The sequence below is a fragment of the Labrus mixtus genome, chromosome 14 (assembly GCF_963584025.1).
Source record: "Labrus mixtus chromosome 14, fLabMix1.1, whole genome shotgun sequence".
NCBI classification, from domain to species: domain Eukaryota; kingdom Metazoa; phylum Chordata; class Actinopteri; order Labriformes; family Labridae; genus Labrus; species Labrus mixtus.
The window spans coordinates 4,906,277-4,920,745 of record NC_083625.1 but is presented as its reverse complement, the minus strand read 5'-3'; the positions used below and the strand labels follow the sequence as shown (position 1 = coordinate 4,920,745).

Here is a 14,469-nt window from a genome sequence, read left to right as displayed (position 1 = left end):
CTTCCTGTTCGTAGTGCTTTTGAGGATTTGCAAGAATTATTGTAAATGTCACCTGGAAGTCAGTGATTCCTTTACACGGGTGCAGTATGTGTCTTACATGGTGGAACAGTAACAGCAGGAAACAGAGAGGAGTATTACAAGCTTACTGCTTTAACTCTTTCTTCACTGCTACCAAAAACACAATTATGACCCACTCATCTGCTTTCATATATCATCACATTGTCGTTGAGTATTCGGTAACTGGTGGTTCAATAAAGATCTGTATTTTACACACACACACACACACACACACACACACACACACACACACACACACACACACACACACACACACACACACACACACACACACACACACACACACACACACACACACACACACTCAAAGTCAGCTAATCCAGGAACTCTTTACTGTGTATACATACTGTAAACGGAGGATTAACACTCTTAAGCTATAAAGGCAGTGAGATGAAAAGTTGGTGCTAACAGAGATGGCGACGTCGGCGTTCAGCGAGAGTCTTATTGGTAATCTTATTATGCTGCAACGACTCACTCAGAAAAACAAACGGAGAATCAGATCAAAACTCCTGGCTCTGGTCATGTTTGATTGGTCTTACACACACATACACACATACTGAGAAACACACAGAAAACAAAAAAACAGGAGTGTCTGCTTGCAGCTGCTTGTCTGACCTGATTCTAATATGATGTTTTAATTATCATTGTATAATATTTGAACCATTGCCAAGAGTTTAATTAGAGCTTGAAAGTGCAGTCTTTAACCTTTTACCTTCTTTCTGGAAAAAAAACAAACATTTTGGAGATTTGCAGATGAACCGATTATGCAACATAAATCAAACTATACTGCAACAATTAGGGGTTTCGATCGAACATTTAACATGTACGGAAGCCCAAAGAGGACATTCATACATTTGATTAGACTCTGTTTTCAACTGATAACAAGTCATTTCCGGTGGTTTTTCTAACAGAGCTCGGCTTGCTGATGTCGTTATCTTGTTATTGTATCTTTGGTTTTCCTGTGATAAACAGATTCTTTTGATTATTTTGAGAATCTTGAAAAAGAAACTGAAATCCAGCGTCATTAACCTTGAACGGGGACCTTGAATGTCAACTTCAAATTTAGAGGCAACAAAAAAAAAGAAATCTGATCTTTTTTTTTCTTTTTGAACTAAATAAGTCAAAGTTATTACATTGCATTGTGTAGGCAAATAGAAACCGTCTGAGACCTCAACACGCACCCGAAAGGGGGCTGAGTCACAGCTCTCCACCCTGCTTGAACCCCCCATCTGCAGGCTTTGGCTCAGCAAACGCTGTCAAACACTGAACGTCAGGCGGAGATTAAAAAATAAAACAACGTGGAGAGAGGACTGAGACAGACCGAGGCGAGAGGGAAAAAAAATAAATAGCTGGCACAAGGTAGACTGTACATACTGTACCCTCAGAGGTGGCAGGCAGCCCAGACTGGCCAGCTGCCAAGTGCTCTGTACAACAAGCACAGACAGACAGGCAGATAGAGGGACAGACAGTGAGTGAGAGAGAGAGAGAGACAGAGTGGAGAGCAGGAGGAGGAGGCAGCAGCAGCAGCAGCAGCAGCAGCAGCAGCAGCGGCAGGCAGCGTCTGAAACGCTCCACATCCACGACACGCTGTGCATACCAAAGAGCCTCTCCACTCTCCTTCTTCATCTCCCCAATATTCTGTCTTCTCTGAAGCGCGCTGAAGGATGATGGCGGCATCAGTAGAGGAGGAGGAGGTGGTGTGTGTGTGTGTGTGTGTGGGGGGGGGGGCTGAGGTTGAGGGTTTGGGGACTCGGTGAAGTGTCATCATTACAGAGAAGAGACAGATAAAAAAAAAAAAAATCGAGATGCGGCGTCGTCAGACCCAGAAAAAAAAAACCTTGAAAGTCAAACGGGGCGGAGGTGGAGGTGGATGAGGGCGAAGAAAGAAAGACAACAAAAAGTATCAAAGAGAGCTTTGCCTCGGCGCTGTCTCTTCCCTAACCGTCGCTCGTCTCCACAGAAGCGCTCGTCTCGCCTTTTTACGCCAGACCAAAGCGGCTATGAATCAACACTGATGTGTGTAACAGTGCAGGTTGATGTCGTGCGTCAACACAGCCCCGCTCGGATGGAGGAGAAAAGAAGAAGCAAGAGAAGAAGAAAAAAAAGTTTGTGCACTTGCTGCCACTGTTGCTAAAAATACACTGCCCACATCTTCCGCTCGGTTGCCTCTCTCAAGGTGGAGTGTGTGGTTCTTCCTCGAGTTTTTCAGTGTTCTCTTTTTTTTTTTTTCCATTTGATCTCCCATCAACACAGTTTTCACCTCGTGACGACGGGTGCAAAATTGTAGGTTATTATTAACCTGTTGATACCATAGAAATGATCTACTTTGTGTTGGAAATCTTCTCCGGGTATTAAGAGCTCCAGTCATGGGACGTCTGTAATCATGTTGTCACCTTTCAAAACATTTTGAACATCAGTGATCCAGACTAAAAAAAAGCTGGACTGAACTTCTTAACACCAATGCACCTGTCAGCCTTTCCCCCCCCCCTTCAAATATGCCTTAAAATAATAGTTAACAAAATCCCCATCTACCCTGAAAATAAGACACATTTGTGACTTTAAGTCAACCTCGACTTCATGTTTGCTTAAACCCCTGAATTTCACATTATGATGAGGATACAACAATCAGGACAGAGGCTTCAGTCACTCCACAGTCTGTTTTTAGGGCGCTCAAATTCACATTGTTGGAAACACAATCACCAAAACACTGACAAACTAATGTCTTCCTGTGACTGAGCTCGCAGTCTGTTCCGCTTTGACATGCGAGAGAGAACGAGGGGGAGCGTGCGTTTGCAGCAGGGACCGCCAAAATGGGGTATAATTTGAAATAAATAGTGAATATTTCCTCAGAGCTACTTTTTTTGTTTTTTTTTGACACGCTGCGCAGTGTGCCGAGCCGTTGTTCACTCGCACAGTGTGAGTTTGTCATTCATCTTTGTCACAACACAGAGCGAGGGTGTCAGCAGCCATCTCAGTCATTGTTTAAGTTTGCGTGAGATATGTACAAACAAACGATCCTGGCAATTATCGTTTTTTTGTTGCCGACTGACAGTGTTTCTGGGGAACGGAAAGTGACAACAGCGATAATGCCGAGTAGACATTCACAACCCTTTAGAGACCCCCCCCCCCTTTTTTTGGAAAACATGCAGGGTACCAAACAGTGGGCTCAATTTCTGGGCCAACGTCAACATGTGGATTTGGAGTTCTGTGTGTGTGTGTGTGTGTGTGTGTTTATATGAGTGAGTGTGTGTGTGCAGAAGGGGGTTCCCTCAGAGGTCCCATGGCTTTAACAGAGTCTCAATAAACCATCTGCACTTAGGGCCTTAGGAGCGGTGGAGCTCTTTGCTGCCTATAAAAGATGGTTCATGCCATTAAAACAGCGCAGCGCTAAGTAGGCTCAATGCACAGGGTCTGCAGGGGTCTATGTGTGAGTTTGGGGGGGGGTGTGTGTAACAGTGTCAGGCAGGACCAATCAATGTGTCCTGTGTTCTGACTTGTGCTGCCTTTCAGACCTCGAATGTCACAGAGGTGTAGCATGACAGGATGATGATATGCAGGCACCTCTTTTTTTCCCTTTTAGTTTTCCCACAGCTGCTCGGCTCTACTGGGCAGCAGAGTTATTTAATCCACCAGTTAGTGAATCTGGGTTATGCTCCACATTCCCAAATGTAAAATTAGTGTATTTATAGAGAGACAGAGCAGATGTAAGGCAGGTCGTCCCTTCATTCAGAGCTCACGCTGCGGAAACTTTCAAAGTTGACATCTACTAGGAATACATACATCGAGCAGAAATCTGATTCTTCAAGTGATGATTTATCCAATTAATCCGATCATGTACAATCATGTTTTAACTACAGCTGTGGGATTCAAAATGAAGCTTAAGTCGTCAGTGTATAACATTGGCATGCTTTCCGCATTTCAACTATCAAAGTCGACTTTTCATGAGTGAAAACTGAGAACTGTCAGCACTGTTCGACTCCTAGAGGAGACTAAAGGCATATGGGGATAAAATGTGTCATAATATGTAGGGTTCACTGTTTAAAACACGACCTAAACATGACTAATATCTTTCTAAAACGGGGGCTCTGCGTTGTATTAAGAGATGTTTTTAATGTGTCGGCCTGTTCAGGGAAATTTGGCATGTTAATGTCAGTACTTATGAAATCCTAAGTACTTATTGGCTTTGGCTCTGCTTGACGTCGTAGATACTGTATCACATCAGGTCTGATTTAATTTTTGGCAAACTTCCAACTGGAAGGGCCGCGTGTCGCTGTAAATGCAGATGGATTTTGGACATCAAAGTAGTTGTGACGTAATGTGTCGTTAAATGAATGGGACCAAATAAAAAACACTTGGGGGGGGGGGGGGGGGGGGGGGGGGAATAAAAAAAGAGAAAAATCTGCAGCATGCTTGTAAAATTCTAAAAAAGATTGTATTAAAAAGGTGTGTGCATATTCAGAAGTTGGCACTTTAAGTAGCTGCTAAACCACCTCTGACATTTTGAGATTTTAGGAGTTTCACACAACTGTTTTTTTTTTTTTAATATATTTTTTCCCACTTGTAAGTTAGGAATCAGAACTGAAATGTAAATGATGGTGTATGTGGTGTTGTTAAGTCAAATAAATTCTGTCACTCGTTCCCAACAATCAACAGCAAACACAAACATAACAACAAAAAGGTGCTGCTTCCTCAACACAGATCAGTGTATACGGTGTATGAGGGGTTACATGTTTAAGGGTTGTTTTGGTTTTCTTTACCTGAATGAGACAGCAAATGCATCCGTAGACGGAGGCTGTCCAGGAAGCTCTTCCCACACAGCTCACAGCCGTAGGTCTTGATTCCACTGTGCATCTTCCTGTTGACAGAGAGCAGAGCACTCATATTAGTGAATGGATTCGGTTCAACATTTTTTGTTTCAACCAGGCAAACTCGACTGTGCACACAAGTTACTGATGGTGTTTCGGCACATGCACAAAAGTCCCAAAAAACTTTACTGAAACTTTTTGGAGTGAGACGCAAATGTAAACGTAAAACACACACATTTCTTGTCTTGACTTAACTTAACTTTTTCCTGCTAGCACCCTAGTAAAATTTCTGCAAGTAGTAAGGGTGAGCCCGTTGGTGAGCGCGGCAAAAAGATTATATTCTGGAGAATTCACCCCGAGCCAGTACAGAAGAAGTAGCATTGATCTGAAGTGAACATTTTGTGATTATATTGTTGGACTCCATCGCTTTGTCTGCCAGCTTTGATCCCCCACTCCCTCCATTTTAAAAAGGGACAAACGTCAGCTGAGGGATCTTTGTGAACAAGCAACTCAGGAAGATTTCAGGGACAGGCTGTTCTGAAATTTTCTAGAAACGTTCAAGAGTGCATGTGTGAAAATAGATTTAAATAGATCTCCATGTCCCATAAGAAAGTTGCCTTTTGGCACTTCATAACTAATAACTTTTAACACAACAAGGGTTTGTCCTTCTGCAAATCTGGGAGGATAAGTCCCACTCCATCAATCACACCATCAGCACACAACAATAACCATCAGTGTAACCGGGCGTCCAACAAACCACACATTTTCCTCTGCAGAGAGCAGCAGACCATGACTCGGGGCTGTAAATCACAAGATGCTATTCAAGCAAAGGCATTATCAACTCCCTCCATCTCAAGTGCTGCAGATGGATAAAGAGCCATAAAGAGAAATACAATGATTTATTCAGGCAAACACACAAGACAGCTACTTAGTGTTATGAACCATTTATGGGCCACTTTTTGATTGCCGCTCTCTCTAATCTAAAAAAGGTGATGTGTAGCTCCAAGCTGGATCTGATCGGCAATGAATTGTCTGTCCCCAAATAGACAGTCATTAGGCGGTAACGTAGTTTCAGTGCACAAGGTCAGACAAGACTAAAGGTTCAATATTTGATTATGTGGGAAAGGCCTTGAAGGTTAGGTAACTAAATAACATCTGACAACACAAAGTCTGGCCTCACGACTCTCTCTGTTACGAAATCCTCAAAGACCCCACGGCTCAGCACAAAGCGTATTATTCTTGAGAGATATCTGAAAGTGCTCTAAAGCAATTAAGGTGACAAGAATTGCCAAACAACTGCCACAGTGCCTTAAAGCCTCCCGAGATCTTCAAATACCTCACCTTGGGTGAGATAGACAAAAGGCGCACACACCCTCGACTCTCCCGATTGTTTGTCAAGTTTGTGATGTTTTTTTCGGATTTGGCATTAATCTTTTAGAACTGTTGCCCTTTCACACAGTGCCTCAAAAAATTAATCTATCTGAATATTAAGCTACAATCAGGTCAACTCAAGGTAGCAAAAAAGCAGTGGAAAATCAGTAATGATAATACTTTATGCCGAAGATAAAGCTCTGGGTTGGTGAGCATGTTTCTGGATCAGAATAATGCTTGAATGCAAAGCGGAAAAACTATACCTCAAATCTGCACAGTACAAGTGCATGATTCTATATTCAGGTGAGCTTCTGGCAGACAAAACGACGCATTCTCGGGGAAACAATGCCCTTGATAAGAGATCTGCTCAACTTGGGCGAGATGACAGCCATCCATCTCGGCGTCTCTCAACAAAGCGGCAGAGGAGGAGGGGGTGCCACTCTCCCAAAACATGACTGATTGATGTCAGATGTCGAATGCAAATTGATTTACAGCTCTCTTTTGTGCCTCGAGAGGGGGGAAAGGAGAGAGACAGAGCGGGGATGAGACAGACGGAGAGAGATTATAGCGTTTCTTATGGCAATGGCTGCAGGAATTATTAAGCAATGAAGTCTGGGACGACTTCTGTGACAATTAATTAATCGCTGTAAAAAAAAAAATCCTTGAAACCTGACAGGAATAGTGGTGAAAATGCAGGGAAGATGAAGGTGTCATGGCCACTGAGGTTGTTAGAATTTGTGGAGGGACTCTGGGAACTAAAGGCAGGATGACAGACCTCTGGTTAGCAGGGAGTAATTAAAGGCTTTATAAATGCCAAATGCCCCTAAAAGAGGAAAGAGGTAGACTTGAAAGCCAGAAACGGATAAAAAGTGAGACAATTAAAAATGGAAACAACTCTCCTAACACTGTTAGGTATCAATCTATGATGGAATATATTGAATTTGTTGCATTCAATTAAAAGCAGGCGGTGCAATCCAGCCTCAAATTTGTTCAAGCTGCTGTCTGTTACACATATAGTTGGATAAATGATCTTGCATTTGCATTGTATTCTAGTCGACTTCAATAATGGCCGCTGGATAAACTGGCAATTTGACTCTTCTTTGCTGGTTTTCTTTTCTCATTATTGGTTGCAAAATACCAAAACTAGAATCATTCCCTCGACGTTTCCATGCCAGACCAACGGTTGACATTCAAACCTGGTGTTTTAGGCAGATAAAAAACAGCTTAAGGAAATGTTGTCTTTAACGAGTTATCCACCAAAATTGACCAACAAAGTGGACAAAGGAGGGAAGCAGGATTCATTCCTTTAAGGATCATAGGTTGATGTACTCGCACACTTTCAATCCGATAAGGGGAAAAGACCTGCGAGCGGTAAACCACAACACAACACACACGAAGCACAAAGCCTTTCAAAGGCCTTTTGTGTCCCTCCTCAATCTGACCATTGTGCCCCCCAGACAGAGCACTGATAAGGTATGGATGGACTTATTAAAGCCTCGAGAAGTGGAAGCAATGCCATGTTTTTCCCCATCGTGGATATAGTGCTGATGAGCAAAGTGCCCGGTGTATGTTCCAAGCTGAGAGTGTGTTCAGTTTTACTGCAATAGCTAGCACTTTGCACTGAAACAGCACATTAGATGATGTTGAACAGAACAGTAACGGCACATGTTCCCCTCATTCAGTCTGTTAAAGGGAGGTTTTGGGACTTTTTAGGAGGGTTTTCAGATGGCTTCACCAATGACAACCTTTGATATGGAACTTAAAATTAATTCAGGATCGGTTTTTTTCTGACATAAAATGATTAATCAATAACAATCACAGTGCCTTACATGAATATTCTCCCACTGTGGACTATGTTTTAAAGTGTTAAAACCTGCCAACCTGGCTTTGTCCATGAGTTTAACATACAAAAGTAGTACCAAAATTCAACATAACCTTAAGGCAGTTGGTAGAAACCGGCTGAGACGGAGCTGAGGCGGGTCTTTAGACTCCCAACAAACAGCTATAACACACCAAGCTGTCAGTGGGATCAGCCACGGCCCTAATTATACATAACTCTAAGGCTTAATAAAATCAAAATGGATGAGATATAAACAATTCACCCTCTGTACAGTGAGTATCAAGCCATGAGCTATTCAGACTCATTTATTTTTTATTTTGGATCAGGCTGTAAACATGTTTATTTCTACAGAAGAAACGGGCATTTTAACATTGGTGTTAATGTGACTTCTGTTGTGTTTGGAGCCAGCCTCAAGTGGACACTGGAGGAACTGCAGTTTTTTTTTGCATTTCTGCATTTGTGTCATTTTTAAACACGTACATTTCTTGCATTGGTTGCAGCTCCAACAATGTTTAATGATATGTAAAATGATTCTAAAACATATTTACTGAGCTCACTCATATAGTTTATAGGTAGACCCCTCTCTCCAAACACTCACACGTTCTCAAATCCCATCATAACTGTCTGCTTTCAAGTTGTGCTTCTGAAAAAGACGATGCAAAGTGTGTGTAGCTGAGTGTGTGTGTGTGTGTGTGTGTGTGTGTGGTAGGTGGGAGCTCAGGGAGTGAGGGAGGGATGATGATTTGAAACAGACTGACTGTAGCCATTAAGCAAGTTCACATAAAACTCTCTCAGGCCATTTACTCAGTTAATAATCGACTTTGTCCAACAGTCACTTTTGACAGCAGCCATAAATTTTAAATTTATGTCAACAAAACATATGCTGATCACCTCGCGCGGTGTGCCTCCTCGTAAAAAAAAACCTGGCCAACCAAGGGGCTGCCTGAATGAGAGTGTGTGTGTTTGAAATGTGAGCCGATTACAGGCCTGGGTTATTGAGCCGTAACAGCTTGCCTCGTGTAATTCAGAACTTTTTTTTTCCCATTTTGCCCCTGGACTTGGCTGGCCATATATCATAACTAGCAGTGCATTTGGTGAAATAAAAGACCCAGGCTCCCCCACCTGCCCCCCTACTTGTTGTCAGACACCGTTAAAGAAGTCAAAATAAGATGATTTACTGGTGCTATACAATGAAACAAATAAAATAACCCCAGACTTCCATGGTCCTTTGATGGCTTTGAGTCATCCGGATTTCATATTATTGGGATTCGGAGGCAGTGGACCTACAGCCAAAGCTCATTAAATCAAATGACTCTGCTTGAAATCTCACACTGATACCCTCCTCAGCCCACATCACCATTTATATCACCAAACCATTTGACAAAAAGAGAAAAAAAAAAGAAAGCCAAGCAGAGCCATGCTTGATGACTTGCACTTAAATCTCATTGCTTGCCTATAATCTATTTCTCCCTCAGCAGCCTTGAGCGTTGTTCTCCATCCTCATCTATCCTTTCATCTTTTATTTTTTTCCATTTTTCCCCTCCATCCTACATGGGTGAAGGGAGCTATAAAATAACCTGAAATGATGTTCGTAAATAAAAGCTTTGGGGAGAGAGGGATTGGGGGGTGGGGTGGGGGGGGGGGGGGGGGGGTTAGGATGGAGAGGGGAAAAAAAGCACTAAAAGATAAAGGGAGGCAATTGATAAGAGGTGGTAAATAGAAAAGAGGCGATGTGGTGTGTGCGGCTGTTCATTAGTTCTCTTGGTCAGAAGAAAAAAAAAACCTGATAATTGGAGGAGGGAGGGCTACGGAAAAGGCTAGAGCTTGGACTTCAGTAGCAAATGATGGAGCATCTGATGTAGGAATCAGACGTTTGATGGTAATCATAAGAGTTTTCAAGGACATTAACTATCTGATTTAAGCCATAAACATTGTGCATTAAAAAACCCTCCTCTTCTTCAAAGGTTTCTTACTGCTTCAAAATTTAGGCTATTATAGGCTATGCTGCGTATATCAAAATTACAACAACAGCTGATGTTTTTCATGTTAAATATTTGCTCTTTGTGACAAACCCACCAGAGAGATTCATCAACTTTGTGGTTCTCATCTGCTAATTGTAACTTTTCCTGATTTTCATCCCAGTGTGTCAGTTCTCCAGCCAGAAAAGTTCAAGTAGCTACACCAGAAAGCATGTTTGATAAGTCTTAAGTACTAGGTTCCTGTCAGGCATTAAGCTAAATAATAAAAGTTAGCCAACAGACTATTGTACCCTAACTGTTGAGCAGTAAATAACGGACAAATTCAGTGATTCACAAGTTGTAGGCTACTTGTAGAGCAATAAATTAAGTTAGCAAGCAAGCAGCCTTTTCTTCCCCAACTAGCACTAGCCAACAGGGTTAGCAATAAGCCTATTGTATGTTGCCATTTAAGCACTAAATGACAGGCACAGTTAGCCACTAAGCTGTCAAACTTTTCTAGTAAACCACTTTAGGAGAGACAAGATTAGCTGCTAGCAAATTCCACTACCTGTCAAGCACTAACAGAAAAACAAGAGCATTTTCTTTTTCCTGTCTAGCATTAAATGAATGACAATGTCACCAACTAGCTTATGGCGGTTAGCCATTTCTACCCCACTTACTAGCACTTATCAACAAAGTTAACCATAAGCTAATGCACCAAATGACATACAGAGTTAGACCTCAACCTATTGTACTTTAGCCTACCAATAGCACCAGAGAACATATAGCCACTAGCCTGTTGCACAAAATGTCAACACTTAAAGACAAACAAAGCCAGAAAATAGCCTTTTTGTATCAATCCTGTTTAGCAATAAATGACTGACAAAGTTAACAACTAGCCTGTGGTACTCTGCCTGTGTATAACTACATTACAGATTAACTTAGCCACAATACTATTGGATGTTGCCTGTCCAAAACTATGCAACATTATTGGCTTTAATCTTAATGCAGCTAGCAGGGCTGTTAGGACTTTTGATGTCTTGAGTAAAGCACCTTAAACTGCCTTGTGGCTAAAATGGCTTTAAACTTAGCTTGTCTATCACCTTTGACATTTCTGCAAATTCTTGTTGGTAGTTAAGACCACACACCAAAGTACAAAATACTACGAGTAACCTACATTTTATGCAAGTAAAAAACAACATTTTAGTTTCTTTGTTTGGTCATTTATTCTCTCTGATGGTAGTAGATATTTTTCTATGTTTAAAACACTGTTTAGGAGAGTTGAGCTTGACGGTAGGCCTAACCTTCAGTGTCATTTTCCACAGTAGCTCTTTCAATGCTTGAACTTAAATCAGGGGTATTGTTTGCATCGTATGTCATTCAAAGTGCAAGCTTATATTAAGATAGTGTAATAACTCCTGATTTTATTAATGTATTATGTCTGTCACGTTGTAATTTCCAGTTGCTAAAATGCTCAGCTAAATAGGTGTTAATGCAGCTGTCAACATCCTGGTTCTCAGTGAGCACCAGGTGCAAACACACAAACGCCTTCATTCATACAGTAGACCACATTATTAGCCGACTTTACTGTACACATCATCTAAAATAAATAATGCACAATACTCAGTTGATTTAATATGCAAGACATGGATCAAACTACAATGTGAAACTTGCATACAAACAAAGACAGGTGGGGAAAATAACCACCCAGCATAATTACGAGGCAGCTAACACAGCATGTAACGTGACATTAATAGCAAACGCAGGTCAATAAGCGTCGCGCTATGAACGCAGGTCAATAAAAAAGACTTGAGTTTGAAAAATGATCTGTGGTATAAGTGGGATAATGCACTCTCAAAGTAAGAGCCCAACAAATGGTACATCCATTTGGGGATAAAAGCCCAGGGTGGAAGAGGACCATCGGCGCACACACAGCTCCCTGTCATGGCAAACAAAGGCAAAATGATGCACGAGGCGACTCGCTGACACTTTGGTGGCTGATCCTAATGTGGCCATAAGTGGCGCAGTGTGCCGCCGCCACCTCTTATTTTGGCTTCCTGACAGAGAGAGACGTTAGAGGAGGGACAGGGGGCTTTTTTTTCCCAATGTGAATTTCCAGTCCATTAGGGGGCTGACCATGTCACGGAGGCAAACGTGGTAGGAGAAGTAAGAGGGTGAGAGGGAAACAAAGGATCATCAGGATGGAGAGAAGAGGAGAATCATGTCCAGGCGTAACTGAATAAAATGCACATTTGTAAAGATGGGAGAAGCTATAGCATCTCATCTAAACCCTTCACAGAGCACCCAGTGATACACACACATCCATCCAGAGATGCACCATGTGTGGTGCTTTACGTTTATGTGGGTCTACTTTGTGTCAGTCTGGAGATTCAGGTGAAAAAAAATCTCCCTTTCTGTCATTTTATCCCTGCTTTTAAGCCTCCCCAATTCCATCGCCCTCCCACCCACCTTCCCTCCACCCCACCTCAGTCTTTGCTCAATCAAAATGTATCAGGCAGGCTGGCGTAACACCGGTCGGCGTGGGCTGTTTATCCTGAGTCCTCCCGCACATATCAATGACTTAGCCCCCGTTGTCCCCCCGCCGGGGAGACGTTCATATATATTCAAGCCACACACGCGAACGCCGAGGCACTCGTGTCGAGCATAGATGAGTAGCAGGGCAAGAGGAAAAACAGGACAGACAGGGAGATGGGGAGGGGGAGTGCCACTGGCTTTCATCCTCATTGTGTTATTTATAATATCACACACACTACCACCCCCAAATATGCCCTGAGGCTGTCTCGACAGGGGGAAAAAAAAGAAGCTATATCATGTAGTCTGGTGTAAAAACAAAGGCACAGTGAACAACAGTTAACATGTACAACATGCTTGACTGACTCTAGTGTCTGTCTCAGCCAATCAGGAGCCTTCATGTCAAGTGTAACTGATGCATATGCGACATGTAAACGAGACAGTGGTAGTGACATGTATCATTTCTCTTTCAGCTTTCATCAAGATCTGATCAGTGAAACTTTGACAGCTGGTTGTTTGTAGGAAGATTTACGATATCTGCAAGTTTCATTAAATTCCAATCAGTCATGTCTCAGTTCACCCACAGAAGGTGTCTGAACCTACAGCAGTAATTGATGTATCGCACAAACTTTCTTCTGATGATGTTACATGTTGCAAAGAGGTGCCGCATACGGCATTTTGTTGCCATTAACGTCACTGTTCTAATAAGAGTTTCCTATTTTAAGTAACAAAGAGAAGAATGATGCATACAGCCAATATACGCAGTGCAACACTGAGGGAGCTACTGTGAGGCTTTAACAATGCTGTGTGCATGCAGATGAAGATTTGTGTTTTTAAATATATAACCATTAAGAAATATGTTTTACTTTAAATACATTTCCGTTTAAGATTACCAATATTTCCTGAAGGCCTCTAATCCCATTTCTGACATGGACGACAAAAGAATCACTGGATGAATTTGTCCTTTTGTCACCGAGGCGTAGGTGTAAAAGACATAAACGTTCTGTTTGCCTTTTTTATTCAGACATGAGAGGAATAAATTAGCCACGAGGATACTGAGAAAGGAAAATGTTACATCTGATAGAGGTTTTGGGAACTTATTTTGTCATTGCAGTCTTAATAAATGAGCATCCAAATGGAGGGAAAGGCTCATCCAACTTGTTGAATACATTAAAACAAATGTCATCAGATAAGATATGAAGCTTCCTATTTGATCACATCCTGACAGAATGAGAACTATTTAAACCTTGGGAGGAAATGTGTGTATTGCAGCTATACTCTAGTAAAGAATATAAGCATGAAGAAATATAGGAAGTATAAATAAAATGAAATTCATTGCATGTTACCTTTTTCCAGCTTTGCAAGGGGACAACAACTTTAAAAGACTGCTCGTACTGCAGCACAATCTTTTCTAAAATTAAGACAAAAATTCCTCCATTCATTTACTTAAGTGATTTTATATTTTTTATGCATAATAGGGAAATACAAATAGACAGCAAAGCATTAGTTAATAGGTTTAGGAGTATTTTTTTAGCTGAAATATGTTCCTTATAAATCTGTGCTTTACTCACTGAAGCTTTAATATGAATAGATTTTATGACAAGTGACCCGTTATTTTCCTAAAACCATCTCTCCACCTTTGCACAATCCCCCTTCAAGCATGAACGCTACCTTAGCTCATGTCGTTTCTCAGGTAAGAGAGGGTGGAAATAATCCAAGAAACTTCTAATTGTGCTTCCTGGGCAGTCAGACACTATTTCAGGCTAATCCCAGTTAGATACCCGGATTCTCCTTAAAGCTTAGAAGGTAGGATTCACTCTCTAATACCCTCAGCGTTACTCAGGAAGCCATTTCAACCTCTCTGCTGCTGCTACAGGCTCCACTC

The 14,469-nt window shown here is 41.8% G+C and overlaps 1 protein-coding gene across 1 annotated transcript in view; it reads right to left on the bottom strand.

Moving 5' to 3' along the window:
- zbtb16a (zinc finger and BTB domain containing 16a) overlaps positions 1–14,469 on the bottom strand; it is a 167,241-nt gene that overhangs the window by 98,197 nt on the left and 54,575 nt on the right. The window contains exon 3 of the mRNA XM_061056400.1: positions 4,836–4,933. Within this exon, the coding sequence (XP_060912383.1) occupies positions 4,836–4,933 (98 nt within the window). The remainder of the gene's footprint in view (positions 1–4,835; positions 4,934–14,469) is intronic.